Source organism: Capricornis sumatraensis, chromosome 3 (genome assembly GCF_032405125.1).
Source record: "Capricornis sumatraensis isolate serow.1 chromosome 3, serow.2, whole genome shotgun sequence".
Classification (NCBI taxonomy): domain Eukaryota; kingdom Metazoa; phylum Chordata; class Mammalia; order Artiodactyla; family Bovidae; genus Capricornis; species Capricornis sumatraensis.
Window position 1 is genome coordinate 46,277,135 of NC_091071.1, and position 23,301 is coordinate 46,300,435.

Below are 23,301 nucleotides of genomic sequence, written 5' to 3' on the forward strand. Positions count from 1 at the left end.
GTCACCGGTATCTCTCAAGAGCCCTGCCCAGCTCCTTTTGCGGGAAAGTGGTATTTACAAGCAATGTCAGGGGAGTCTACAGTTCCCTTCCAGTTGAAACTTAAGCCTGACCCTGCCCACGCCGCCCCTATTAGTCAGGCCCGTTTGGGCCCCGCCGCACGTCCGGCCTGCCTTGCGTGCCCTGCGCATGCGCGCCGGGGAGGCGTGACGTCTGACGGCGGCCGGGACGCCAGCGTGAGGCCGGCGGTGCCGAGTAACCCGGCAGTGTCCTTTCGCTTCGGACCTGTTTCTGTGCGCGGTGGTGCCCGGAGGCTTTCCAGGTGAATATTCCTGTCCGATTTCGGCGACCCAGACGCCCTCAGGCCGGGCCCACTCACCCTGCGCCCATCCGAGGAGACCCCAGGCCCGTGCCCTCCGTTCCCCACCCAGGCGGCGGTCCCCCCGGAGTCTCCTCTGGAAAGGCCCATCCGCGCCCCCCAGCCCCGCCCGAGCCCTTCCCCTCCCCTTCCTTTCTCCTCCATGTCACCCTCTTTCTCTGCTTCCCTCCTTCCCCCGGGCCCTCCCAAGCTTGTCCAAGAGCCGCCGCCCTCGCCTCCTACAAACGGACCCCCCTTCCAGACCGTCGCGCTCCGCCCCTCCGATCCCTTGGAGCCTCCCCTATAGCCGTCCGCCTGTGTCTTCTCCACAGGAAACCCCCCTCCCTTCGTCCCTTTTTTTCTCTCCTTCTGGAGCCTCCCTTGGAGCTGCGCGACCGCGCCCCATCCGAGTTGACCCCTCAGCGGCTCCTTCCCTCTCTCCCTAGAGCCTCCTCTGGAGCCGCCCGGCCAGCTGGAGAGCTCCTGCTGCTGCCCCCCTTCCTGCAGGTGCCCCCCGCCGGCCCGCTGCCCATCTGCAGTGTGGGCGCAGAACTCCGCCCCTGCTGTCCCGCCAGCCCAGGGGATTTGGACTCTTTGGTTCTCCTCACACCTGGAGGTCTCATTCTCCTTAAGAAGGAGTCTGGAGTGGCATTGAAGCTTTGCGCTCGCGTGTGGGGCTCTTCTCTGCTTGGTTTCATCTACTCTCGGTTTTGCAGTGTCTTAGTTTTTAAGTGCTCCTAGTTGCATTATGTCTTTTTTTGACAGATTGTCTCACCTGCCAGTTACATTAGGAATCTCAGAGCTCAGTGTTTTTTGTTCTTTTAACTCAAAAGTAGAGTAACTTACACAGGAATGTGTTTATAAATGACCGAATAGTAAAATTCCAGGTTTCCAGGGTGGGCGGGGCAAAGGAATGAGGTGAGATGGTCACAGTAGCAAAAACAATCTAGGGGGACATAGTTAATTTTAAATCATGTTGGAATTGACTCCTGAGAAGCTCTCGTTTTTTTAAATGTCTTTTCTGTCTAGGACGGGGTAGAGCCACTGTCAGAGGGAGCAGCGCTTTTGTCTATAAAGGAAAGGAAGTTCCTGGGTCTTGTTGAACTTTGAGGAGACCAGTTCCAGTGCAGGAAGTGACTTGTCTCAGTCACGAAGGGAGGGGGAATTAGGGCCCCGAGCTGCTTATCTGTTAACTACCTGTTTGTTTACGACCCTTAATGTTTGTCTGACAAATAATGACCAAAGTACAATAGATGTGTTGTGTGCATGTGCAGCAAGACTGCTCCTGCAGCTGGTTTTCTTGTGCTCACCACGGCCCTCGGCCCAGGAAGTTCTTAACCCTGGGCTGGGTTGGACTGGTCTGATGGTTATTGACAGAAGGTGGTTGTTGGGGAGAGAGCTGGGCAGGTGCTTGTCTGGTCTTCCCTGTGATTAGTGTTTACCCTTGTGTGGTAGTGATGACTTAACTAATGCCCCGGCCCTTCCCCCCACTCCCCCTCAAATCTCTTGAGAACAGGAATCAAACATATGTTGCAGGATTATCCTGGCTGGTGAGAGTGTCTGGCACAATATAGGTGGTCAGTAAATGCTTACTGAAGGAGATTGCAGAAAAGAACTCAGAACCTAATGCCGTTTCTTTACTAGCATGTTTTTAATGGTGTTAGCATATTCTGTAAGTAAATAGCCTGATAATCTCAGGGACTGAATTTGTGAAATGTGTATGTAAGTGGTGTAGAAAGAACAGATACCTTCTTGAGGTAGTCATATTACTTCTTGGGAAAATAGAGGTTTTTCTTGATTTCACTCTAGAAGGTTTGCTGCTGTACTTACCAGGTTGCTATCCTACATTAATATTTGGGTTCTTTCTCCTGTCCTCTTTTTTTGTTTCTTACTGGATATCTAAAGAAATTAAAGAATTACTTTATTAGTGTCAGTAACTACCAAAAACTGCTGAGTAAAATTAACTATTAAAAATGTTACAAAAGGACTTCCCTGGTGGTCCAGTGGCTAAGACTCTGCACTCCCAATGCACGGGTTGGGGTTCAATCCCTGGTCAAAGAACTAGATCCACATGCTGCAACTAAAGATCCTGCATGCTGCAATAAAAACGAAGATGGAAGATCGTGCACGCTGCAACTAAAGATCCTGCACGCTGCAATAAAAATGAAGATGGAAGATCGTGCATGCCACAGCTAAGACTGGTGCAGCCAAACAAATATTCTTTGAAAAGTTACAAAAAGTGGGCTAGTTGAATCAGTCCTATTTTATTGGCTGTATATCTGCTTCTGAATTTGATCCCGAGTACAGAGTATTGAACTTTCTTGCCTCTTTGTTTTAGTCTGTCTGTCCTTTGATGGGTGCTTGTATTGGGTTTGTTATTAAAAATTGATCGGTATGTAAAATGGCCAACACCAAATATGAACTGACCTCTGAATGATAATAGATTACCCAATCCTTGTCCCCTGTGTTGTTTTGGAGTCCTTGAAGAACAAAGTTTTCCTTCCTTTGGTAAGGAAGTAATTTTACAGCTAAAATACTAGTTCCTCTGAAAGTGGAAGTGTTAGTGACTCAGTCGTGTCCAGCTCTTATGGGATCCCATGGATTGTCTCCTCTGTCCATGGGATTTTCCAGACAAGAATACTGGAGTGGGTTGCCATTCCCTTCTCCAGGGGATCTTCCCTACCCAGGGTCTCCTGCATTGCAAGCAGACTCTTTACTGTCTGAGCCACCAGGGAAGCCCCTAGTAAGTAAATTTCCTGATAATCTCAGGGAGTGAATTTGTGAAATGTGTAGGTACAGAATGAACAGATACCACTTTTTAAAAAATTTTATCCAGCTATGCAACTGTGGGATCTTAGTTCCCCAGCCAGAGATTGAACTGCTCTTGGCAGTGAGAGCTTGGAGTCTTAATCACTGGACTGTGAGGGAAGTCTCCAGATACCACTCTTGAGGTAGTCATATTCCTTGGAAAGGTAGACAGTGCTAACTAAATGAGCCAGGTAAAGTGGGCTTTTAGTTCAGAAATGTCAGATTCCAAAGGCAATATTCTTTCCAACTTTTAAATTGGTCCCCTTTAAGATTCAATGATTTTTAAAGTGATTTGAGTTCATATTCAAAGTGACTTGAGGAATTCCCTGGCAGTCCAGTGGTTAGGGCTGGGTGCTCTCACTGCCCCAAGGTTGGGGTGAGGGCAGGGTATGTGTTCTGGGTTTGATCTCTAGATGGGGAAGGAACTAAGATCCCATAAGCCAAGAGGTGCACCCCCCCAAAAATGAAATGTTGAATATGATTTGTATTTTTTAAACTTTTTGTAGATTTTATTGGTATGTGAGTAAGGTGGCTGTTTTGCAGCTAGTTTGCTGGTAGGTATTCTGTCCTGTAGAACTCTACTCCTGTAGAGTTTTAGTTTATGCATTAGATCCTACTTCAGGGTATAGCTTCCCTGGTGGCTCAGAAGGTAAAGAATCTGCCTGCTGTGTAGGAGATGTGGGTTTGATCCCTGGGTGGGGAAGATCCCCTGGAGAAGAGAATGGCAACCCCCTCCAGTATTCTTTCCTGGAGAATCCCATGGATAGAGGAGCCTGGCAGGCTACAGTCCGTGAAGTCACAAAGAGTCGGACACGATTGAGCGATTAAGCGCTTGTGTGCGTGTGCACACACACACAAAGACACACGGAAAGTGAAATTCAGCAAGGTATGTCAGAAAGCTATTACTGTTTCTTCAGAGACTGATTTAGTTAGGTATTCTGGGAAGGGTTTTTTGGTTTATGTTTTTTTTTTTTTTTTTTCCCCTTCTACTGTGTGTTCAAATTTTGACAGCCAGGGGCATCTTAGTAAGTCTCCTAAGCCATTTGAGAAGCAGCCTCATGTGCTTCTGTCTTCTAGAATGTTTTGGGCAAATTTTAGGTGGATGGTGAGGAAATAATAGCAAAAATAGTAGTAATAATTGCTGTGGGAGTAGCTACCATTTGTTGGTTTTAGTAACTGTCACACACTATGCAAGCACAAGCTATTTTACCCAATTTTCCAAACATCTTATCCAAGTAGGAATTAGTATTCTCACTTTATAGATGAAGAAACTAAGCCTTGGAAAAGCTAAGTAACTTGCCCAAGGTGATTTATAAATGATTGAGCCAGGATTTAAAAGCAGTTCTTTTGACTTCAAACCCTGTACTCTGAAGCATTAGGTTCTATGAATTTTTAAAAGCATATTATCAGAATCATACTTGATGATTTTTGATTCCTAAAAATATAACAAGTTTCTCCCTCCATTTTGAAAACAAAGAACTATTGGAAGGTTCAGGTAAATGCTGTTCATTTAGGGATTAAAAAAATATATATTTAAGAATAATAAAAATTATTGCCTACATGTTCACATTTATCAAAATAATGTATATACATAAATTGAAAATCCAAATAGCACTTTAAACCTAAGAGTGAAAAACCCACTCCCTTTCCATTAACTAGAGACAACTAGTTTTTTTAGCTGCCTTTTTTATGTTTGAGATATAGTAACATTGCTATTGATTTAGATGTAATCTTTGACTTCCTGCCATGGAGGACTTTTGCCCCCTGTAAACACACTTTTTGAGTTTACCAGAGTCTCTTAGATAATGTCAGTTTCTGTCCCTTTCCACTGTCCTCCAATCTGGACTGGTTTCTTTTCTGGGCCTGTGGCACAGTTATCTTCCTGTGACCTTCCTTCACCTTCATCCTGGGCATTTTCTTTCCCTTTGTTCATTATTGGCTTCCTAGTTCCTCTCTTATTATGGTGGAATACGTTCTTCACTAGGTTCTGGAAACAGAGTCGGGTGCATGGAGGGTAAATCTTAAGTCTTTGAGCATGTGTGTAAATGTCCTTATTTTATCTATTTGATTAATAATTTGGTATGGAATTCTGGCTTGAAAATAATTTTCTCTCAGCATTTTGAAGATACTGATTCATCGCCTTCTGGCTTCCAGTATTGTTGATAAAAATGCCCTTATGCTTTGTTTATCCATTATGTGACTCTGCGCCGCCCCCCCCCCCCCCCCCCCGGAAGTTTTAAGTTCTCTTTTTTTGTCTGTAGAGTCTGCAATTTCAATTAAATCTTACTGAGGATCTTTTTAAATTCATCTTGCTGGACACTCAGTGAAGCTTTTGTGTCTAGAAATGCATTGTCATCTTCTGAAAAATGTTTGTATAGTATTTTTTCTACTTTTTTCCAATGGTTTATTTATGTAACTCTCTTGTAAGCAGGATGCTTTATAACCAGGGTTATCCTTTATTTATTTGTTTTCAATTCTTGGCCTTTTTTTTTTCCCCTTTCAGAGAGAGTTCTCCCATTATGATCTTTTATGCTCTTGTATTTTAGATTTGATTAATCATTTTAAACTGAGAGCTCTGAATGTTTATATTTTAGAACATTTTGTTTTTTGGCTACAATATTGTGTGTCATTTCTCTGGTAACAGTATTAGGTTGGTGCAAATGTAGTTGCGGTTTCAGACCATGAATTTTAAATCATTATAACTAGGCTCAAATACATCTTTATTAATCAAAATAGAAACCATTGCAATCAGCACATTTTTGTCAATGATAAATAAGTTTGTTCATTCCTGTGGCATAAAAAATCCATGCTTCTGGATTCGATGAACTCTTGGAAAACATTTTCTGCCTCCTCCTGGTTGTGGAAGTGTTTTCCTTGCAAAAAACTGTCGAGATGCATGAAGAATGGTAGTTGGTTGGCAAGAGGTCGGGTGAATATGGCGCAAGGGGCAAAACTTCGTAGCCCAATTCATTCAACTTTTGAAGTGTTGGTTGTGTGACATGCAGTTGGGTGTTGTCACGGAGAAGAGTTGGGCCCTTCCTGTTGATCACTGTGGGACAGTTGTCAGTGCACCTCACCGATTTGCTGAGTATACTTCTCAGATGTAATGGTTTCGCCAGAATTCAGGAAACTGTAGTGGATCATACTGGCAGCAGATTGCCAAACAGTGACCTTGACCTTTTTTTGGTGTAAGTTTGGCTTTGGGTGTGCTTTGAAACTGCTTCTTGGTCCACCAACTGAGCTGGTCTTCACCATTTGTATAAAACCCACTTTTTGTCACATGTCACAATCAGGTTGCGAAATTGTTTATTGTTGCTATGTACAGTAAGAGAAGACAAACACTTCAAGCGTTTTTTTGATTTGTGGTCAGCTTATGAGGCACCCACTTATCGAGCTTTTTTGCCTTTCCGTTTTGCTTCAAATGCCTAATGACTGTAGAGTGGTCGATGTTGAGTTCTTTGGCTACTTATTCTGTAGTTTTAAGAGGATCAGCTTCAGTAATGGCTCGCAGTTGGTCATTATCAACTTCTCATGGCTAGCCACTGCATTCCTCATCTTCAAGACTCTCATCTCTTTTGCAAAATTTCTTGAACCACCATTGCACTGTACATTCATTAGCAGTTCCTGGGCCAGATGGGTTGTTGATGTTTCGAGTTGTCTTCACTATTTTATGACCTATTTTGAACTCGAGTAAGAAAATGGCTTGAATTTTCTTTTTGTCTAACATCATTTCCATGGTCTAAAATAAATATAAAATAGACAGCAAGTAATGAGTCATTAGCCAAAAAACATAAATCGAGAAATTCATATAAAGATGATGTATAACTTAGCTATTTTTATATAAGAATGTATTCCAATATCAAATGGCAAAGTTCAACAGTGAAAAACTAGTTACTTTTTCACCAACGTAATAACTTTCTTAAAAGTTTTCCTTTGCTCCCTGCAGTTGTTTCTAATTCCTGTGAAAGTGTCAGTTTTTTTTTTCTAATCTTATATTTTTTAGTCTCTTATCTCGAGGCTTCCTCAGATGCCTGAACATACATGCTATGCTCAGACTCTCAGTCAGATCCTACTCTCTGTAGCCATATTGATGGTAGCACCAGGCACCTCTGTTCAAAAGATTCTCCTGGCAAGAATACTGGAGTAGGGTGCCACTCCAGGGGATATTCCTACTCCAGGGTGTCTTTCCAACCCAGGGATCAAACCCGTGTCTCTTATATCTCCTGCATTGGCAGGCGAATTCTTTACCACTAGCACTACCTGCGAAGCCTGAACACACATGCTGTTTCTACTTAAGATGTTAAAAATACTGCCTGGAGGTTTGTGTGTTTGTTTAAAGTTTACTACTTGGTGAGCTTTCTTCTAGGGTTTTAGGCAGAGGTCAGTTGTTTTATAGAAAAGAAATTTTTTTCAGTATTAATGAGCCTTGGGCTGTGGCCTTTGCCCACACCTGAAGAGTCTGGCAGTTAAGAAAAGGAAGAGAACAGGAAGTTCAGGATGTTCACTTACTCTGTTACTCCCCTAAGTGTGGCGTCTCACTTCCAGTCTGAGCTATCCCTGATATCACCAAGAGTAGATAAATCCTCTGTGTTTCAGCCTTTCCAGAAAAGAAATCCTCAGGATTGGGGAGGATAGTAGCCTGGATGTGTTAGAGGGCCTAGTGACTCTTCTTAAAGACTTTCAGTAAATTCTGATAATCTCCCCCACCTTTAGAATTATCTCATACTTCTAAATCCTGAATCTTCACAGTGTTCTGTGACTAGGGTTGGCTTGCTGTGTTTTGATTGTTAGCACATGAAAAGCAGAGAAAGCTAAATTTTATATTTGTTAGTTACTACTTGTTCATTTACTTTAGACCTTTCACTATGTTCTTAGCAGCTCATCTGCTTTTGTTTCTGTTGCCATCTTTTTGCCTTTGTGGATTTATGCAACTAAAATTCATTTCATGAGAAAGCAGATTAGGTGTTTAATTTGTCATTAATGTTGAAAATAGCAAAGCAGTCCAGGAGGGGTGATCTTTACATTATTAATAGATTGTTTGTCTTGGATTCTCATTTTAATGTCACTGTTGCGTTTTCTCTCTTTGAAACTAACTCTCATGTGAATTGAAGTGTTTAGTGACAAGAAATATGGACTTGTAGAAATATGTAATATTTCTAAATACTGTGGATGGGAAAATGGCAAGATGGATATTTAAAGTCTGCCTTTTTTTCTTTTTCCCTTCTGAGCATTGAGTTATCCTATCCTAGGTAACCTAAAGGCAGGGCAGGCTAGCAGGATCCAGGACCAGGAATTGGTCTAGGCTGATGATGGATCTGTTTTGGGCAGTGGCATGTGAATGCTCTACAAGGCTGAGGGCAAGTAGGCTGAGTGATGGGCAGTATCCCTCCTCCTCCGCTCTGTGATCAGGGCTCAGGATATGCTGGAGGAGCTTGGCAGGGGACAGACTCTAGATAAAAAGATGTAGCTGTGGTCCAGCATTGGTAAGGTGGGTCATTTAGGAGCAGATGAAGCAGCTGCTCCTGTTTATGTACTTGTTACCTTGGTGTCTCTTATTTATGCGGCTCAGTGTTGGGGTCTGTATTGTGTTATGTCTCACGTATAGGTTGGGAGCCAGAGGTTGAGGATGCTCCTGCTAACGAGGCAATATTCTCCACATAGTGGTGTGACATGGTACCTGACAGAAGAGGCTGGCAGACACAAAGGAAGCACACCTCTTTAATGGAGATAAAGAGCTTGTTTTTTAAGTTTTTGGATGGTTTGTAGCCTGTTCCTACAGTCTTCTCTGCTGCCTGTGTTTCAGTACATTTGAGTCCTTAACTCAGAACTCTAGACTTTTTGTCTTAAAAAAGAAATTCTAACATTTTAGGCTGTAAATAACAAATATCTCTTACTGTTAATGCTGTAACTTTGAGTTATTTAGTAAGGGGAAGGAATTACACAAATCAAATAGTTTGACCTGTTTTTTGTAACCACCATCCCCTTCATTGTGAAATTGAAGTCACAGTGCATGTTTTCTCAAACACATTCTATAGTGATGTGGCTGTATGGTTTTAATCATTTTTATACTTAGGATGCCTTTTAGCCTCAGTTGGTTTTAATAAACTGTAATTACTGTTTTCACATTGGCACTTGTGTTGTCACAGTTTGGCCATTAAATACCCTTTCTTTAGCTGGTTGACTTTTTTCCTGAGAGCACCTTTTTTTTTTGACAGTAAGACATCTTAGGCACATCTTGAGGTATCTTGTCCCTGAATTGTAACCAGCTCATTTTAAAGGAGTACAGGTTCCTTTTAGAGGAGACCAGTATTAGAGATAAATATCTGGGCATGTAAGATTGTCCATGTAATGACTAAGGGTAGACAGGATGATACCAGATAAGAAGCTACCTGAGTCTGCAGAACAATTACCCTTTTTCAAAAAGTAATGAGTTTCTGTTGCTAATTTCAGTTTAAGTTTCTTTCTACCTTGTAATAATCTACCTTTCCCTTTCTTCATTTGTTTTGAACTATTTAGCCATGCCAGAGATAGATTTATAATGTTGTCCTATCTATGTAGAATTTTTTTTTTCCGTTTTATTCCTGTTTTAAATCTTGCCTCAAGTGGCCTGAAATTGATTTCCAAGTTGGGTTTTCAGTTTTCTCTTGTTGACATCCCCTTGAGTCACATCTACCTGAAAAGTGAAAGAAACCCAGCCTCACCCCCAAGCAAATGTCAAAGAAAACGTAGGCACGATATCTGGCAACTCAAATGTTAATGTATACAGTTAGTAAATAACTGGAAATTTCTTGGTCCTTAAGGAACTCTCTTTTTAAGTCTTCACTTTCCTGGATGCTAGTGGATCCAGGATGTGAATGATCAGTTCTGGATTAATCTGGATGTTAATTTTCAGTTCAGTTCAGTCGCTCAGTTGTGACTCTTTGCAACCCTGTGGACTGCAGCATGCCAGGCTTCCCTGTCCGTCACCAACCCCTGGAGCTTGCTCGAACTTGGGATGTTAATCTTACAGGCACATAAAGTTGTTGGTCTCGGATTCTTAAAGACCTGTGAGTAAATGAAGCTGCTGTTAATTTCAATGTTAGGCTGAGCTGCCATTTTGACCAGTATAAATGTCAACAAATATAGCTAAAGGAATATCAATCATTAGAGATTTTAAAAAATTTGCCACAGAAGTTTGGGAAATTCCTTCCTATTGCTCCACATTTTTGCACTGTTCACTTGGTTCCACATCCACCAGCACAGTTGTGTGGCAGCATTTCAGTCAGGTTTTATGTATGTATTGTAAACTAGGTGGCTCCCAATACCTACAGGTAATTTTTGGCCTAATCCGAGGGAAAATAAACGAGTTTCTGTTAACGATTGTAGGAAGTTTTAGTATAAATATCCAGGATTTGGCATGAGTGAATACCCTTCAGTTTTATGTTTTGGGGTAATAATATCATTGCAGAGATGTGATGGCATCTGTAACATCCATCCCCTGTCTTTTTAACTTCCAAGTTTAATCTTTTTCTTCCATTAGAGTGTCAACTAGCATGAAAGCTGGGCTTTTGGCTTGGTCACTGCTTTATCCTTAGTGTGTGCTGTAAGGCTAGGCACACATCAGATATTCAAAGAATATTTGTTGAATGAAAATATAATAGTATTATTTCTCTGCCTCAAATGCTTTTGGAAGTAAATGATTGTTTCAGGGATGTTACAGGCCACCTGTAACATTCTTTTGGCACCAGGGACTGTTTCCGTGGAGTAGGGGCCAGCAGGCTATGGGTAGCAGGCTCTGCTTATCTGCCACCCACCTCCTGCTGTGTCACAGACCACTCCAGTCTGCTTCCTGGGGGTTGGGGACCCTTATTATAGGCTGCAAGTTGCAGAAAACTAGTTCCACTCAGTTTAAGTAATGATGAAACCCATCATTTTGCTTAATGGAAAGCCTTGCATTAGCGGGAATTTTCCTGGTCGGGTGAGTCAGTGGCTCAGCAGGTAGCACTGCCTTCTCAACAGTCAGCTGCCTCGGGCGTGTAACCTCATCAGCAGCAGCAGTAAGCAGCACGCACATCCTCTGGGAGAAGGAAGAGACTGACTTTGTGCATCTAGTTCATCTGGGACTGTATGTTTGAGTACCTAAATGTGGGAGAGAAAGAAGAAAAAACATCTTTTCTTTCTTGGTGAGGACAAGCAGCATGAACTGGCAAAAACTTCCGGGAGACTAAGAACGTTCATTTTGAAGACGCTGAAGTGTAGGATGACTCGTGAGCCGTACTTAGGCGTGGGAAACATTAAACGAGGGAGAGCTCATTTGTTCCTTTGAGGTGGCTACTTGGGCTTGTGCTCCGTTTTGCCAACCTTCCAAAACTTATATGTCTTAAGAGAATACCTAAAAATGCTAAAGTAGAAAACAAAAGTAGCTCATAATTTCAGCCTCCAAATAGTATCTGTTGATGTGTTCAGTCCCTGGCCTGGGAAGATCCCACGTGCCGCGGGGAGCTTAAGCCTGTGTGTCACGACTACTGAGGCCATGCTCTGAGCCCTCAGGCTGCAGCTACGGCGCCTGTGTGCCAGGAGCGCTGCAGCCCGCACCCCAGAACCCGTGCTCCCCGAGAGGAGAGTAGCCCCTGCTCACCACACGTAGAGAGAACCCTCAGGCAGCAGTGAACCCAGTGCAGCCAAGAATTAAATAAATAAAATGATACAACATTTGCAAGTTGTTTTTAAAAACTTGAATAGTACAGAAGGTTGTAATAGGCCTGAGTATTCACCCTCTTTTCTGACACTCAGCATTGCCCATTCCTCTCCTCAGAGGTACACATTATTAGCAGTTTTATGATACCTTCCAGAAAGCAGTTGTGCTGGTTGATACCGGCTCTGTGTGTTCATTAGCACACACTGTTCTGCTGCAGTCCTTTCCACATCTGTATGATGATCTGCCATGTGTGGAGGGGCCTCTGGTTGGGGACAGTGTTATGCGTATGTGGGTGAAAACTGCATTTGTGTATCAAGGAGGCATATTCCTAGTGATGGTGAGGTTGCTAGGTCAGAGTGTATGAATATTTAAAGTTTGGATGGATATTGTCAGATTCTCCTCCCAAAAGATTACAGCAGTTTTCATTCCTGACATTATGCTTTCTCCTTTCTGGGTATCATAGTTTCTTTCATTTGTGGCCCTGTAATAGGTAATGTTGTTAACTTGTGATTTGAATTTTGTTATTTGAATTGAGAGAGAAATGGAGTAGCTTTTGAGTTTTTTGCCCATTCATGTTTCTTTTTCTCTGAACTGCCAAATGATTGGTGTTTCTGTTGTCAGTCGGCTTTGTAAGTGAAGGAAAGTAACTCACTGCTGCCATGTGTATGGTTGTAAAATGTATTTTTCTTAGTCTTTTATTGGTCTTCTTTAGTTTTGCCACTCAGATTTTTATTTTTATGGAGTTAAAGTTATTAGACTTTTTCTTTTTTTTGGTGAGTTCTGCTCTTTGAGTTTTTTGTTCTGCTCTGACCTGGCCACTCCACCGGCTGACACCCATGCACACCCAGTTGTAACTGGGCTATGTAAAGTCATTAGGGCACACCTAGAGAAGGCAATGGCCGCCCACTCCAGTGCTCTTGCCTGGAAAATCCCATGGATGGAGAAGCCTGGTGGGCTGCAGTCCATGGGGTCGCTAAGAGTAGGGTGTGACTGAGCGACTTCACTTTCACTTTTCACTTTCACTTTTCACTTTCATGGATTGGAGAAGGAAATGGCAACCCACTCCAGTGTTCTTGCCTGGAGAATCCCAGGGACCGGGGAGCCTAGTGGGCCGCCGTCTGTGGGGTCGCACAGGGTCGGACATGACTGAAGCGACTCAGCAACAGCAGCAGCAGGGTGCACCCAGGGTAGGGTTTAGGCAGCTGGACCCCAGATCCCCACCATTCCAGGCATGTTAGGAGAAGTCACAAGTTCTTGACAAAGCTGAATCTTTGTGTTCTGGGGCTGCTTTATGTCTATTAGACCTAAGTGGAGTTAGACTTAGTAAGGTGGGCAGGATTGTTGTTTTTCAGTCGCCAAGTTCTGTCTGACTCTTTGACTCCACGGACTGCAGCATTCCAGGCCTCCCTGTCTCTCACCATCTCTGGAATTTGCCCAAGTTCCTGTCCATTGAATTGGTGATGCCATCCCACCATCTCAGCTCTGTTGCCCTCTTCTCCTTCTGCCTTCAATCTTTCCCAGCTTCAGGGTCTTTTCCAATGAGTTGGCTGTTCGCATCAGTTGGCCAAAGTATTGGAGTTTCAGCATCAGTCTTACTTTTAAAAAGGTGGGCAGGGTGCTGAGGCTAAAAACTAGAATGTATGTGTTGGGGGTTGTATTGGCCCAGTTAACAAGGTCTTAAGTAAATTCCAGATGGCCAGTGACATAAAATGACTTTGGTTCTTTACCCAGCTGAAAGGAGTAAGGACAGAGAGGCCAAAACAACTGTGATTTTGTGATATGATAAGAAACATATGAACTTCTAAAATGTTGGCATTTTCTGAGAGATCAGAGGCATTAGGAGTTGTTTTTTTTTGTTTTTTCTTTAGTTCACAATAAATCCCTTTCAACCATACCTGAGTTTATACTAATGAGATGACTCTTGGTGTGGGGTGCACCTAGGTGACTTAAGGATGGGGCTGGTTGCCAGAGGAACCAAGCTTGTGATGAGAAGGTTAGAACTTTCAACCCCATTCCTGGACCTCCAGAGATGGCAGAGAGACTGCTGCTTAATCACCAGTGTCCAGTGATATAATCATGGCTACCTAGTGGAAACTCCTTAGGAACCCATAAATGACAGAGTTTGAATGGTCACATGGAGATGCTGGGAAGTGGTGCCTGGAGAGGCAGTGGAAGCTCTGCTTGCACACTTCATCTCATCCATTTGGCTGTTCCTGAGTTGAATCCTTTTATAATAAACAAAATTGTAAAGTGCTTTCCTGAGTTCTGTGAGCCATAGCAGATTATTGAATCTCAGGAGGGAGTCAATATATATATGAATTTGTATGTATAAATAAGTCAATTTATATGTATCAATCTCCCGATTTATACATCAGAAATACAATAGGCCTAGGACTTTTCTTTAAAGTGGGAGCACTCTTGTGGAACTGAACCTTTAAGCTGTGAGGTCTGATGGTCACTCCACATAGTTAGTGTTGGAATCCACCTGAATCAGTAGACATCCAATTGGTGTCCTGAGAATTGGAGAATTGGTTACTGGTATGGAAAAACCACACACATTTGGTGTCAGAAGTGAGTAAAAACAGCTCATATGGGTCATTCTCTTTTCTGAATATGATTTTGAACCTGCCTGTTTTTTTTCTGTAGGTGAGAAAATGGCATTTGTGAAGAGTGGATGGTTGCTGCGACAGAGTAAGTATAGGACATGAGCCCCTTGGTCTGGGTTTAGAGTTGCCTTAGGACTCATCTTTTATTTCTGTGGCTGATACTGCTGACATTTACAAACAAATAACACAGTCTTATTAATGCTGTTGCTCTGGATTTCCTCTTGCAGATTTTTAGATTTCTGTGAACTATTTTTCTGCACACATGAAGCTTCTTCTTGCTTGCTGCCTTGACAGAAACCAGGGGATAGTAGTCCCTGCTGGTTTTGCTTACTAGCATTCTCTATTATTAATGGCTGACCTGAGGTTCTTAAGTCTACCCAAGCTGAGCTGGTATATTACTATGAAGGTATTGCTTACTTTGTAGGAAATAGCTGTCTTATCCTAGGAATTGAACAGTGATGAGATTCTGAAATACTGGAGTCTTCAATTATAGATTAAGATTTGATCTGAGAGAGTGCGTTTACCTAAAACCGAATCTTTTTTTATCTCCTAAAGGACTCTGGAGAAGAGACTCAGTTCTTTCCCTGTGAGATTGAGTTCATTTTCTTGGACTTGTCTCTGTGGGCCTGACAGTCTGGTTTAGGATTCTGCAGTTGGGGCTTTGACGGCAGCTGTGGTGCTTGGCTGGCACTCCCCAGCCTTGTGATCACACCTGTCTGTATTTGGGTGGCTCTCTTCAGTAGTTTTTGCACAGCTCAGGCGCTGCCAATCAAATAGATGCTGGATGCCAGTTGTTTATCAATTTGGGCAAGTGCTGTGGTTGCCCTTCTCAGCAAGGTGGGTGCTTGATAGTGGTAAAAGAAACTTGGAAGGCTGCTGTGATGAGCATTCTTTTGATACCTGCAGTGGACATGGGAGATACGGAGAGGCACATGCAGTGGAATTTGTGCACATTTGGCCTGGAATTGGGATCTATAGGAACAAAAGATGTAGCTGTTAGGTATAGATATGGTGCAGGGATGACTTAGTTTTCCTTTTTGGCTGACGAGGAAATGAGAGTTTTGTGAAGTTAAATGCCTAGTCCAAGATTACAAATGAAAGGATGCATTCTCTCAAACTGATAGACTGTGATGGATGCATGCTGGATGGGAGCCAGGCCCTGGGAGTGGATGTGTCCAGTATCTGAGCCTGCCTCTGCATAGCCTCAGGCAGGGAGACTCTCCTACACTGTGGGCTGTAAGGGAAGGTGAATGTTAGAGAAAAGTATACATGAAACTCTTTCAAGAAAAAGAAAGATATTTTCCAGAAGAGGAAGGTATTACTGTTACTTCTAAATAGAGAGTTTATAGTCCAACATTTTCTAATTGATCTAGCAGTTAGATACTACTCAGAAGGTTTAGATATACCACATGGAGAGTTAAATGCTAGACATATTTCATTAGCTTGAAATTTATTCAGCTTTTGTTTTCTTTTGTGTTTTGAAACTTAAGAGGCAGCGTTCTCAGTAGGAGTGGAATTGTCATCTTAGAGTGTGCTGCCTGCAACCCTGGTGCAGCATGAGTGTTCATGCAGCCCGGGTCTGCTTCCATTTCCGTTTTGATAGACTGCCCTGGGCAGGCATATGCAGGGATACTTTCGGGGCAAGAGGAAAGTTTCTTTTGTTTCTGATACCTGTGAGTCAGAGGACAAAGTCCTTGCTTTTCCACTCAAAGCCAACATTTCCACTTTTTTTCAGGTACTATTTTGAAGCGCTGGAAGAAGAATTGGTTTGACCTGTGGTCAGATGGTCACCTGATCTATTATGATGACCAAACTCGGCAGAGTGTAGAAGATAAGGTCCACATGCCAGTGGACTGCATCAACATTCGGATGGGACACGAGTGTCGGGGTAAGTGGGCTTGCCGTGTCCAGCTTCTGTCACCTACCCTTCCCCATTCTTGGTGGGAGCGATTCCTCTTTCTTAGCCACTTTGCTTTCATTTACAGATCAAAGAAGGGTTTCATGTAGGAAGAGGTAGCCAGATGAAACCAGACCCCTGATTATAACCCATATGCGTCGGCAGGTTAATTTTCTCCTCTGAATAGATCCATCAGTCCACATTTCTGTTCTCTCTCATGAAGAAAGTGGTGGAGAACTAAGGAATCAGAGTGCTGGGAACCCCAGAAGGATGGAGCTACTCTAGGTAGTTTAGATTTTGTGACTCAGAAACTGGCTTATTGATATCAGCTCCAGTCAGTTTCTTAAAAATCTGATGTCTTTCCTGGAGTTACCTCTTATATAAATTTTGAAGGAATAGTTTTTTAATAAGCACAGACTTTTCTAATTAATGGCATATGTGGACTTCTCTGTTTTATTAGCTCTGGAGTAGAGTCCGCTGTAGTAACCATTGGTGTTGTAACATCCTGCCCATATAAGTTCTTGAAACACAAGTTTCTATGGACTAGTTGTTGAAATACTTACTTGAACCAGGCTCAGATATCATAGGCCTTATACTTCTTGGTACACAGATATACTTTATTTCTTTTTATGAGTTTTTTAGTTTGTTTTTAAAAAATATTTATTTTGGTTGTGTTGAGTCTTAGCTGCCGCACGTGGGATCTTGGTTGCCGGGTATTTTGTTGCAGCATGCAAACTTCTCTAGTTGTGGTGAGCTGTAGAGTGTGTGGGCTTAGCAGTTGTGGCGTACAGTCTCTCTTGTTGTGCTGCACGGGCTTTTGCTCAGGCTTAGTTGCCCCGTGGCATGTGGGATCTTAGTTCCCTAACCAGGAATCAAACCCCCATTCGCTGCATTGGAAGACAGGTTCTTAACCACTGGACCACCGGAGAAGTCCCAGAGACACTTGAACATCTGATTTCCGCTTATAAAGCACTGATGTAGTTTGATGCTTCGTGTGACTAAAAGAAGTAAGTGTTCTAGTAACTGATGCTCTGCAACACTTTTCATTGTGCTTATTGTTCTGATGTCTGGCCTGTTCTGTGTGTCATCATATGTGGATGCCCTCTTGAAGAGGCTTACTTGTTTCTCCTACAGGCAGTCGAAATAGAACGGAGTAATGATTCATGTGTTTGGTTCTGTAGGGCAGAATAAAGATGTTTTATAATTACAGTGTTCTGAAGTACTGGTCCTTTGCTTATCTGAGCTACTAAGAAGAAATCCTTGGAGGGAAAAAGTGGTGTTAATATTTCTGTATGTTTTTTATAGATATTCAGCCACCAGATGGGAAGCCAAAAGACTGTATGCTGCAGATTGTTTGCCGAGATGGAAAAACCATCAGTCTTTGTGCAGAAAGCACAGATGATTGTTTGTAAGTTTTTTCTGATGTGTTTAACTTAAAAAGTACTTTCTGTTTTAGCTTCCAGTTGCAGAAAGGGAAAAGAATAGGAGTTAAGTTTTCCTTTAGGCAGCATAATAAGTGACTTAGAGGTGTGTGAAAGGAATGTTAACAGTGTCTTAGTCCATATCTGATGGCCTGATGCTAGTTTCTGCCTCTGCGGAGCTGCTCATGCAGTGTGCTGATACAGTGAGTATGGCAGGAAGTATTAGATACCCTGGATTTGCATTCTTTCCTCATTACTAGACATGCACTGGATGTTGGGCATGGCTTAAGTGGGTTCTGAAATCTTGTGATTTTTTTGGCTGTGCTGCCTGGCTTGTGAGATATTAGTTCCCTAACCAGTAATGATGCTAAAGCTGAAACTCCAGTACTTTGACCACCTCATGTGAAGAGTTGACTCATTGGAAAAGACTTTGATGCTGGGAGGGATTGGGGGCAGGAGGAGAAGGGGACGACAGAGGATGAGATGGCTGGATGGCATCACTGACTCGATGGACGTGAGTCTGAGTGAACTCCGGGAGATGGTGATGGACAGGGAGGCCTGGTGTGCTGCGATTCATGGGGTCGCAAAGAATTGGACACAACTGAGCGACTGAACTGACTGAACCAGTAATCAGACCTGGGCCCACAGCAGTGAGAATGCAGAATCCTAACCTGTGGACTAGCAAGGAATCACCGTTAAATCCTGTTATTTTAATGTAAACGTCTTTTTAAATAGCACTGACATCTGTATAGCCTTTTCCCTCTTTTGATGGTTCTCACTTTCATTTGCTATCTCTGAAGAAAGAGTATAGAAATACAAGAAGGAAAGCCCAACTTTATTAATTCTCATCCCAGAACATCCCATACATAGCATTAATGTAGGACGAGAATCTTGAAAACTAATTTTTTTTTTTTCTGTCCACACTCTACCACTACCGTAGGTTAACTCTGGACATTTTGAGAATTCATTAACAGAGATTTTAATATTATTCCTGTATATTAAAATATTCATATGTATATGACATTTTTATAAAATCCAGGTGGCCAGTTTGTTAGAGTGTCTGACCCTGCATTTTACATAAATGCTTATCCTCATTATAGGCATGCTGAACTTTTTAGTTTAAATGCCAGATGTAGTTTCTTTTTTACATTCTTATTTATATTAGTGAATCATAAATGTCACTTTCTGGAAGAGATGTAGCTTACATACAGACAAATGGAGACATGAACACATCAAGCCAGTTTGCTACTGTTCTATGAATTGGATCTCTGTGTATTTTTACTAGTCATTAATTTAAGTTTGTATACATTGAACACTTCCTTTGACCTGGGCTCTGTGCTGACTGCTTTATATATGTTGTTTAATCCTCACTTTATAATGTGGGTGGTGGTTGTTCAGTCGCCCAATTGTGTCTGACTCTTTGTGACCCTATGGATGGCAGCACACCAGGCCTTCACTGTCACCCAGAGTTTGCTCAAACTCATGTCTATGAGTCGATGACTCCTGCCTTGTCTTTCCCACAATCAGAGTCTGTTCCAAGGAGTCACCTCTTTGCATCAGGTGGCCAAAGTATTGGAGCTTCAGCATCGGTTCTTCCAGTGAATATTCCATGATACTGATTTCCTTTAGGATTAACTGGTTTGATCTCCCTGCTGTCCAAGACACTCTCAAGATTCGTCTCCAGCACCACAGTTTGAAGCAACAGTTCTTCAGTGCTCAGCCTTCTTTATGGTCCAACTCTCATGTCTGTACATGACTACTGGAAAAACCATACCTTTGACTAGATGGACCTTTGTTGACAAAGTGAGGTCTGTGCTTCTTAGTACACTGTCTAGATTTGTCATAGCTTTCCTTCCAAAGACCAAGCATCTTTTAATTTCATGGCTGCAGTCACTGTCTGCACTGATTTTGGAGCCCAAGAAAATGAAATCTGATACTGTTTTACTTTTTCCCATTTATTTGCCATGAAGTAATGGGACTTACTCCTTGGAAGGAAAGTTATGACCAACCTAGATAGCATATTAAAAAACAGAGACATTACTTTGCCAACAAAGGCTAGTTGAGACTATGGTTTTTCCAGTGGTCATGTATGGATGTGAGAGCTGGACTGTGAAGAAAGCTGAGCGCTGAAGAATTGATGCTTTTGAATTGTGGTGTCAGAGAAGACTCTTGAGAGTCCCTTGGACTGCAAGGAGATCAACCATTCCATCCTAAAGGAGATCAGTCCTGGGTGTTCATTGGAAGGACTGATGCTGAGGCTGAAACTCCAGTACGTTGGCCACCTCATGCAAAGAGTTGACTCATTGGAAAAGACTCTGATTCTGGGATGGATTGGGGGCAGGAGGAGAAGGGGACGACAGAGGATGAGATGGCTGGATGGCATCACCAACTTGATGGACATGAATTTGGGTGAACTTTGGGAGTTGGTGATGGACAGGGAGGCCTGTCATGCTGTGATTCATGGGGTCGCAGAGTCGGACACGACTGAGCGACTGAACTGAACAGAATGGGACTGGATGCCATGATAGTAGTTTTTTGAATGTTGAGTTTTAAGCCAGCTTTTTTGCTCTCCTCTTTGATAGTTAACAAGAGACTCAAACAGGCTCTGTATCAACCTAGAGGGGTGGGATGGGGAAAGAGATGGGAGGGAGTTTCAAAAGGGAGGAGACACATATATACCTATGGCTGATTCATGTTGAGGTTTGACTGAAAACAACAAAATTCTGTAAAGCAATTATCCTTCGATAAAAAGTTAATTAATTAAAAAAATTCAAGAGGCTGTTTAGTTCCTTTTCACTTTCTGCCATTATAGTGGTATCATTTGCATATCTGAGGTTGTTGATATTTCTCCCAGCAACCTTAATTCCAGCTTGGGGTTCATCCAGACTGGCATTTTGCACGATGTAATCTGTATACAAGTTAAATAAGCAGTGTAGCAAAATACAGCCTTGCTGTACTTCTTTCCCAATTTTGAACCAGTCCATTGTTCAGTGAACCAGTCTGATTCTAACTGTTGCTTCTTGACCTGCATACAGGTTTCTCAGGAGACAGAAAAGGTGGTCTGGTATTCCCATCACTTTAATAATTTTCCAGGGTTTGTTGTGATCCACATGGTCAAAAACTTTAGTGTAGTCAATGAAGCAGAAGTAGATATTTTTCTGGAATTCCCTTGCTTTTTCTGTGAACCAGTAGATGTTGGCAATTTGATCTCTGGTTCCTCTGCCTTTTCTAAATCTAGGTTGTACATCTGGAAATTCTGGGTTTACATACTGTTGAAGCATACTTTGAAGGATTTTTGAGCATTACCTTGCTAGCATGTGAAATGAGCACAATTGTTTGGTAGTTTGAACATTCTTTGGCATTGCCTTTCTTTGGGATTGGAATGAAAACTGACATTTTTCCAGTCCTGTGGCCACTGCTGAGTTATCCCAATTTGCTGACATATTGAGTGCAGCCCTTTAATAGAATCATCTTTTAGGATTTTAAATAGCTCAACTGGAATTCCATAGCTTTTCTAGCTTTTGTTCGTAGTAATGCTTCCTAAGGCCCACTTGACTTCACACTCCAGGATGTCTGGCTCTAGGTGAATGACCATACTGTCGTGGTTATCTGGGTCATTAAGGCCGTTTTTGTACAGTTCTCTGTGTATTCTTGCCACCTCTTCTTAATATCGCCTCCTTTGTTAGGTCCAGACTGTTTCTGCACTTCATTGAGCCCATCTTTGCATGAAATGTTCCCTTGGTATCTCTAATTTTCTTGATGAGATCTCTGTAGTCTTCCCCATTCTACTGTTTTTCCTCTATTTCTTTGCATTTGTCACTGCAGAATGCTTTTTTATCTCTCCTTGTTACTCTCTGGAACTCTTCATTAAGTTGGGTATATATCTTTCGCTTTTTCCTTTTCTTTGTCTTCTTTTCTCAGCTATCTGCAAGGCTTCTTGGAACAACTGCTTTGCCTTCTTGCGTTTCTTTTCCTGTGGAATAGTTTTGGTCATTGTCTCCTGTGCAATACTGCATCCATAGTTCTTCAAGCACCCTGTCTACCAGATCTAATCCTTTGAATCTATTCATCACCTCCACTGTATAATCATAAGTGATTTGATTTAGGTCATACCTGAGTGGAAGAAAATAGTTTTCCCCACTTTCTTCAATTTAAGCCTGAATTTTGCAATAAGGAGCTCATGATCTGAGCCACAGTCAGCTCCCTGTCTTGTTTTTGCTGACTGTATAGAGCTTCTCCTGCTTTGACTTTAAAGATTTCGATCAGTCTGATTTCGGTATTGACCATCTAGTGATGTCCATGTGTAGAGTCATCTCTTGGGTTGTTGGAAGAAGGTGTTTGTCTTTATAGCCCTTTGTTCTTAACTGCTCTACTCTGCTGTGTGCTGAGATGTCGTGTGTGGACTGTTCCTTTAAGTAGTAGTGGAAAAAAACATCTAGAACTAAAATTTTAGAATAGTTTAATAACGAAACATGGGAGGTGTTGTCATAGAGGAGGGAGAAGAGTTAAAAATACACTGAAAGACTTGCCTTGTTTGGATTTGAAGAGCTAGGTGAGTCAGAGGAGATTGTTTCTTAATCTGTATGGGAAAATAGAGGTTTATTAATGTGTTGATTTTAAGCATCAGTTCTTCAGCACTCAGCCTTCTTTATGGTAATTCACATCCATACATGACTACTGGAAAAACCTTAGCTTTGACTAGATAGACCCTTTGTCAGGTAAATGATGTCTTATCTGCTTTTTATTATGCTGTCTAGCTTTGTCATAACTTTTCTTCCAAGGAGCAAGTGTTTTTTAATTTCATGGCTGCGGTCACCATCCACAGTGATTTTGAAGCCCAAGAAAATAAAGTCTGTCAGTGTTGCCATTTTTCCCCCACCTGTTTGCCATGAAGTTATGGGACCAGAGACCATGAGCTTATTAGTTTTTTGAATGCTGAATTTTTAAAAAATTAAATTCATTTTAATTGAAGGATACTTGTTTTACAATATTGTGTTGTTTTCTGTCAATTATCAACATGAATCAACCATAGGTATACTTATGTCCCCTGCCTGTTGAACGCCCCCTCCTGCCTCCCTCCCCATTCCACCCCTCTAGGTTGTTACAGAACCCTGTTTTTAAAACAGTTTTTTCACTCTCCTGTTTTACCTTCACCAACAGGCTCTTTAGTTCCTTTTCACTTGCTGGCATTAGGTTGGTATCAGCTGCATATCTGAGGTGGTTGATGTTTATGTTTCTCCCAGCACTCTTTTTTTTTTTATAAGATTTATCTATCTGCGGCTTTACAGGGTCTTTGCTGCCACCCCGGGGCTTTCTCTAGTTGTGGAGAGTGCAGGTTACTGTCCAGCTGTGGTGCGCGGGCTTCTCGCCGCAGTGGCTTCTCCTGTGTGAAGCATGTGTTCTAGAGTGCTGGCTCAGTCGCCTGGCACACGGGCTCAGTCGCTCCACGCGTGGCATATGGGATCTTCCTGGAGCAGGGATTGAACCCATATCCCCTGCATTGGCAGACAGATTCTCAACCACTGGACCACCTGGG

At 42.4% G+C, this 23,301-nt stretch overlaps 1 protein-coding gene across 2 annotated transcripts in view; it reads left to right on the top strand.

Moving 5' to 3' along the window:
• The first annotated feature begins 231 nt into the window (after positions 1-231).
• The window catches only part of PLEKHB2 (pleckstrin homology domain containing B2), a 50,094-nt gene continuing 27,024 nt past the window's right edge, over positions 232-23,301 (top strand). For both annotated transcript variants that reach the window (XM_068967087.1, XM_068967089.1), the window contains exons 1-4: positions 232-320; positions 14,488-14,532; positions 16,183-16,335; positions 17,650-17,752. In XM_068967087.1, coding sequence (XP_068823188.1) covers positions 14,496-14,532; positions 16,183-16,335; positions 17,650-17,752 — 293 coding nt within the window. In that variant the 5' untranslated portion in view covers positions 232-320; positions 14,488-14,495. The remainder of the gene's footprint in view (positions 321-14,487; positions 14,533-16,182; positions 16,336-17,649; positions 17,753-23,301) is intronic.